General features: G+C 30.2%; 1 protein-coding gene and 1 long non-coding RNA gene across 2 annotated transcripts in view; one reads left to right on the top strand and one right to left on the bottom strand.

Moving 5' to 3' along the window:
- Positions 1-5,251, top strand: part of LOC111631597 (lanC-like protein 1) — a 32,611-nt gene extending 27,360 nt beyond the window's left edge. Inside the window, exons 10-11 of the mRNA XM_023375887.1 lie at positions 3,894-3,986; positions 4,269-5,251. Coding sequence (XP_023231655.1) covers positions 3,894-3,973 — 80 coding nt within the window. The 3' untranslated portion in view covers positions 3,974-3,986; positions 4,269-5,251. The remainder of the gene's footprint in view (positions 1-3,893; positions 3,987-4,268) is intronic.
- Positions 2,748-7,216, bottom strand: part of LOC111631598 — a 15,806-nt gene continuing 11,337 nt past the window's right edge. Inside the window, exon 3 of the long non-coding RNA XR_002757730.1 lies at positions 2,748-3,601. This is a non-coding gene — a long non-coding RNA (uncharacterized LOC111631598). The remainder of the gene's footprint in view (positions 3,602-7,216) is intronic.

Here is a 7,216-nt window from a genome sequence, read left to right as displayed (position 1 = left end):
TGCGATCATTTCCTTCATTTAATATAAACCATTTTTCATTTCTATTAATTTCTCCTAGTTGTTCTAATTTTGTAATTCTTTTTTTAAGTTCTAAATATATAACTTCAATAGGGTTTATAGGAAGTTTTCTGAATTTTGTATTCTTTATTATCTCTTGTTTCTTATTTCTAACCCACTCTTGGGTAACTATTACGATTTGTTTGGATTTGTCAGCTTTTATGATTTCTATTTTATTTTCCTTTAAAAAATTATGTAATTTTTTAAAGGAAAAATCAAATTAAAAAATTACATAATTTTTTAATTTGATTTTTATATTGAAAGTAATTCCTATCTTTAATTATTGATTTCCTTCCTTCTTTGGTTACGTATTTTTTAATTATATTACTTAATTTCATTTTTATCATACTTGATTCAATATCTGAAAGATTACTACATATTTTGTCTAAATTTGGTAGTATGTCTAAAACGTTCCATTTGTTTGGACCATTAAAGTCTAGTCCTTTATTTAATATTTCTTTGATGTTTGTTGGAATCTCTATTCTTGTTTTGTTTAAAATAAGATTCTCTTTCCATTTTGTCAATTCCTCAATGGTGGGATATTGGAATTTTTTAACTAATCTTTTATATTTATTTACTTCATATCTTTGATTATTCTCTACCCTTCCATTTGTATTCTTTAATTCATCTGATTTATTCCTTGTTTTAAGTTTTTTTATGGCACGTTTTAGTCTTCTAATCCTAATATATTTGTATTGTATTGCAGCTCTTAGTATATATACACAGGAATCAGAGTTGCTGATTTTTGGGGGTCAATTTCTCTGCCCCAAACACTTGAAGTAATTCTTAATATCTCGTTTGAAAGAAAATTGTTTTCTTAGGTAGTGTGCAAAATTTATTTCAAGATTTTCCGTAAAGCAGCTGCTGAAATATAAGCAATTGAAAAGTGCAAAAATTCTTTTTCTTTATCCAGAGCACTGCAGATGGTACAAAAAAAAACTACTGGGTCTAGAAAGCTCAAATTTTAAACATAAGCCTTTCTCATTATCAGTGAGATGCTCACAAAACTTCAGAGTTGATAGCTCAAAGTTCATGCGGTTTCCCATAGAGCTAATTCAGTTTTATAGCTTAATTGTATGCTTATAGAGATAAAATTGCATGAAAACAAGTCAATTTTATTCAGAATGTTGCTCAGAATTACAAAAGCATAAATTTTATGCAAATTAAAACTTTTTATGATGATTTTTCTAAAAGGTTTATTGAAAGTGTCATTGGGCAGTGCATTGGTCAGCAATGCATTCATTCGACAGTTGCTGAATGAATGCATTGCTTGATGTAATAATACAATTATTAAACAAACACAATTGAAATCCAAACAAAAACATCTGAGATGTAAAAAAATTTTGCCAAGTAAAAACTTATGGCAATTATGATGCCAGTCAAAATTTTTTTAGGCATTTTTCTTTGGTGAAGATAAGCTTGGTGCTCTGAAGCAATACCCACAAGATATTTACCTGTATTATTATTTTCTATATTTCGTTTCCAAGCACCAAGCTTATCTTTACCAATGGAAAACTCCTAAAAAAACTTTGACTGTCGTCTAAATTGTCATAAGTTTTTACTTAGTGAAAATTTTTTACATCTCAGATCTCAGATGTTTTTGTTTGGATTTATATTCTCGAAAAACTCATGTTAAGATCACTCATTAAGAAACTAGTTTATATTTCTGAAATATTCTTTTAAAATACTGGTAATTAATTTATAGCAACATGAAATAAAATGAAAATTGTAATAAAATATTAAAATATCTTTTTACAATATCTATTAATGATTAGGATTGCATTTTAAAATGAACATTTTGTACAAATATATTCTACTAGATGTTACCCGCAACTTTGCCTGCACGGATTTTGCAAGCAAGCCCCATTTATATTCAGTATTTCAACAACCATAGTAATTGATATATAACACCTACCGCTGAGAATCAAACGAACTATTTTCAATTTGATCAGTTTTCTGGAACATTTACAATCGTTCTATGATCGAACCAATATGCAATAACAAATTTGAATTTAAAATGGTTTGAACATTTGGTTAAAAAATCAAAATATATAAAAATATTTATAACAATGTGTGAAATGTTATCAGTTTAATACACCTAAGTACTCAATGAAAACCAAATGTAGTTAAAAACAAAAAATCGCATCTAAAATATTACAATAGAAGCTGTTCTTCAGGTTAAGCCTTAATCCTTTCCCTCTCCCCCCTGCGAGGGAATTTCGAAAAATCCCTTCTTAGTGTGTGTTTTCATGACGTACCCTAACTGTGTACAAAATTCACCTCTTTAGGTTCAGCAGTTTGCTCTGGGCGATGATGAATCAATCAGTTAATCAATCAGTCAGTCAGGACAAGTAATTTTATATATTTAGATTTTCATAGCAGTTACAGAAACTAATGACTAAACAAGTATATCTGAGAAAATTTGTTCNCAAATTTGAATTTAAAATGGTTTGAACATTTGGTTAAAAAATCAAAATATATAAAAATATTTATAACAATGTCTGAAATGTTATCAGTTTAATACACCTAAGTACTCAATGAAAACTAAATGTAGTTAAAAAAAACAATTGCATCTAAAATATTACAATAGAAGCTGTTCTTCAGGTTAAGCCTTAATCCTTTCCCTCTCCCCCTGCGAGGGAATTTCGAAAAATCCCTTCTTAGTGTGTGTTTTCATGACGTACCCTAACTGTGTACAAAATTCACCTCTTTAGGTTCAGCGGTTTGCTCTGGGCGATGATGAATCAATCAGTCAGTCAGGACAAGTAATTTTATATATTTAGATTTTCATAGCAGTTACAGAAACTAATGACTAAACAAGTATATCTGAGAAAATTTGTTCTTATTGAATAATGCCTTATTAATTAATTTTTGCAAATTTGCTTAAAATCAATTAATTTAGAAATAAAAATAGAGATACATTAGTTGTATTATCATTTAGTCTGTATGATTAGATTAACAGACTTATAACTATAAATATTACTTTATAATCAAATGCTATTCTGAATATTCTTTTTATCTTTCATCCCTGTATACACTAAGAAAACTTTTTACTCATATCTATCATTGTTTTGGCCATTTTTTTTAACTCTTTTTTTTAACTTTTTTAACTCTTTTTTAACTTTTTTTAACTCTAAGAGGGCCTTTTCTAGCAAACCCATTATGGATTCAGCCAGGCCCACAATGAGGCAGCTGGTAGTGAGGGATGGGCTGACATATCTGGTTGGACCATCCCCCAAAAATTCCTGGAGATTTTTTGACCCATCTGGATTCAATCCCAGGTCCCCCAGAGCAGTAGGCTGCCACCTTGACTGCTCAGCCATCTGGCTAAAAGTTTGGCCATGCCTACAGTGGGGTGGCTAAGAGGCAAGGGATGGGAGCTGACATATCGGAAATGGATTACATCCAAAAATATTCTTGAGGTTTTTAATGCCCAGATTCAATCCTGGGTCCTCCTAGATGATCCTCCTAGAAGAAAGTCGTCCTAGAAGATACTCCTCCTTGGTAGATTGCCCATATGTTACATTGCCTTTTTCCATCAATTCTAAAAAGAAATTGACAGTATTATTATATTAGAAATTAGAAACTGAAAATATAAACATCCATATTTGAAAATATAATTTGAACTTTTAGCTTGACAAACAAGGAAAAACAATTTAAATTCTGTTGTTATATTGTCATAATTTTATCTTTTATATTATGTTTTTAACAATTATATAGAAATTTTAATTTTAAAATAAGGTTTTTAACATTATTATGTATTTTGATATATGTTTTTTTTTTATAAAGAATTATTTATTTACAATAATATAAATTTTGTTTGTTTTTGTATGCAGGTCTTGCTGGCACTATATATTTTCTTGCTGACATGTTAAATCCAGAGCAAGCAGCTTTTCCAGCATTTCAATTATTTTAAAACAAATACTCAAGTAAATAATTGAATTTGTCAGTTAAAATTTTTGTGACTCAATTTCATTATTTATCATCAAAAATTATATGTATACAGTTGTTATTAAATAAAATCAATAATTAAAAATAATTAAATTTAATTATCTATATTAAACTAGTAAATTCTGTAAAATATTATTTTAATGTATTGTAACAATGATAAAGTTTTAGTATTATTTCATTATCATTTAATAATTAATTAATTGTAATCTCATATCTTACCTCAATTGATTTCTTATTTAAATTAGTCATTTTTAATACAGAAAGAAGAGGTATGGGAAAGAGTAGAGTGCTAAGCGATAAGATAGCAGATATGAAAGAGGTGTGCAAAGACAGGAGTGTCTGTAGGAATCTGATAAATGAATGAGTGTATGTGTGCAATCCTTATTGCCTATTGCTCACCTCTTCTGAGAAATAGGCATGAAGATATGTATGTAAGACAGAAAGCAGTGTTTCCCAACCACATTTAATTGATGACCAAGATGTTATTCAAGACTGTTAGGTTGCATAATAAGTTTATTAAAATTTAAAATATTTGCTGATAAAAAACTTAAGAACTGACAAAATCTGTACACAAATAACACTTTGATTAGCTATAATAATATCCTGTTCACACAAATCAGTTATTGTAAATAATACATTTCCTTACAGTATGTATTGGTAAAATTAAAAAAGCTGATTATGCAACCCTGTTATTTATAAAGATATTGTGGCATTGGTGCCAATTTTATCACTGAGCATCATAAGCAATTGTTGCTACAAAAGAAAATGAACAATAATCAAATAATTTTTTCTTCTTCCTAATGGCTATCTATAAGGAATCATTACCATTGCTCATTTCTAAGGAACGTGATGATTTGTATTTATCAAAGTGATAAAATTATAAAGATCATTGTGTCACTTATTTGATACCTATTAATCTTTAATTAAAATATGCGTGGGCTGCACTGAAATATTGCCTGTAGGCAAACTGATTCTAAAACTGGCAGTGTGTGACATTATTGGAAAACTATGAGGAATAGAAACTATTTATTATGATATATAAATGCTGCATGAAAAAATTTTGTTTCAAAATAAAAAAATTTTTTTACGAGCTAAAACTGTAGGAACCTGATGAAGAGCCCAGAAGGGGTTCGAAAACGTTTGTTTTTGTACTTGTTAATCGATCGTACCACACTGTAAATTGATTCAGTGTATGTGAAATTTTGTTTCAATTTAGAATAAATTTGTGGATATTACTGTCAAACATTTAGAATGATTTTACAATTAAAATTCAATGCAACTGTCACACGTTGGTTCTATAGGAATTAAGATATATATGTGAAGAAACAGTATATTTTGTTGTGCTGTAGTAATTAGTCTAATACAAAAATATTTTGTATAGTCTCAAATTAAGGTTCATTGAATTAAAATAGACTTAGTTTTTTGATCAAATATTTCAAATATATAATTAAGTAATTGGTCAATAGAAATTATTATATGCCTAAATCATGCAATCTTTCTATTAAAATATTGCAAAAAGTTTATAGCAAACAATTATTAATAAAAAGAAGATATTTTCAAATATAGCATTCATCTTCAGAACAAATAAATTATGGAAGTTTTAATCAATGAGAATAAAGATAAAATACAGAATGTGAAGAAATTATTGGATAATTTTGTTACACTCATGGGTGAGTTGGTAGTGTTCCAATATTCATAAAATTCCTGTCAATTATACACTGTGAATGTACATTTAGAATGGTCTGAGTGCTGCTGCCATCAGGTGGGGAAAGTGCACATCAATGATAAGGAAAATGGCTGCCTTACCAGTCAACTGTAGTTGTTATGTCCTAGAATATGCATTAAATTAATTACCAATATTGTGGTAGTTCAACATGCATTTCAATGACAATTTGCATATTGTGGTTCTTTGCACCATCAATCTGAAGGTGGTAAGAGCAATTTTGTGACAGAGGATGAATCTGTCATCAAGTGAAAGGTTATGTGGGGAAGCAAAGTGTTACCAAAGTAACAGTCAATAGTGTGTGTAAAAGAAAATCCTAGGAAACCTGTTTGGAGAGCCACTCAAAAAATGAATATACCAAAGTCTACAGTGAGAAAATTCTATGGAAACGATTGCAGTTGTACATGTGCAAATTGCAACTGTTATAAAAAAAAAATCATCCAGACAACATCTACATATGACCACCCCAGTCACTGGACCTTAAACATCTTTAATGAAATCACATACTATAAGTCCTTTCACTTCCAATGATACAGCCATATTGTGGAAGCACATCAATACTATCATCTGGAACACCACATTGCTTGAGAAAGTTTGGCAAGAGTATGAGTGCTGCCTGGACATCAGCTATGCCACACATGGTGTGCACACCAAATACATTTGAGGTCAATATGAAACTGCAAATATTCCTCTTTCACATGGTGATGTGTTTCTGTTCAGTATTGGTGAAAATAGGGTCTTAAAAAATTTTCCAATAATTTGTGTGCACCTGTATTTTGCACATAAAGGTGCTACAAAACATTGTGGTGATTTAATTTGGAGGAGAGGAATATTGAGGATTGATTATATTTGTCATGATATGTGCTTTTTAGTTCCTTTACCAGCTGACTATTGACATTTTTTATCTGTCATTATATATATGTAGTATATAGGACCTGCTGATATGCAGCTTTTGATTCGGAGAAATTGACATAGTCAATACCATATTCCAACCATCTATAATCCCAAATATTCACATGTTAGATTGCTGAGTAAGATCACAATCAGCAAGGAAAGACGACAAATGAAAATCTTATATCTTCTAGAACATCATTTCCCAAACTAGGGTCCACAGATCAATTCTAGAAGACTGGCAGTTTGGCCACTTCTAGTAATACCGTGTTTCCCCGAAAATAAGACATCCGCAGAAAATAAGACCTAGCACAGATTTTGCTGAATTGCGAAATATAAGACCTCCCCCTGAAAGTAAGACCTAGCGAAGTTTTTTTTTTAGTCGTAACGGTCATCGACAGATGGTTGAAAGTACAGCCACTGATTGGTCAGCAGACAATTACGCCACACGGCATGATTTGCATAAGACTATGGCTTGGGAATCACAGATTTGCATAACGTTACGGCTGGTGATCGCTAATTGGTCGGCTGGGAATCACGCCACATCACATTTGCATAGTGCTACGGTTCAGTAAGCACTAATTGGTCATCGAG

Source organism: Centruroides sculpturatus, unplaced genomic scaffold (genome assembly GCF_000671375.1).
Source record: "Centruroides sculpturatus isolate CEXI.00-Female unplaced genomic scaffold, Cexi_2.0 scaffold504, whole genome shotgun sequence".
NCBI lineage: Eukaryota > Metazoa > Arthropoda > Arachnida > Scorpiones > Buthidae > Centruroides > Centruroides sculpturatus.
Note: the sequence above shows the minus strand (reverse complement) of the source record. Positions and strands in the feature narration are given on the sequence as shown.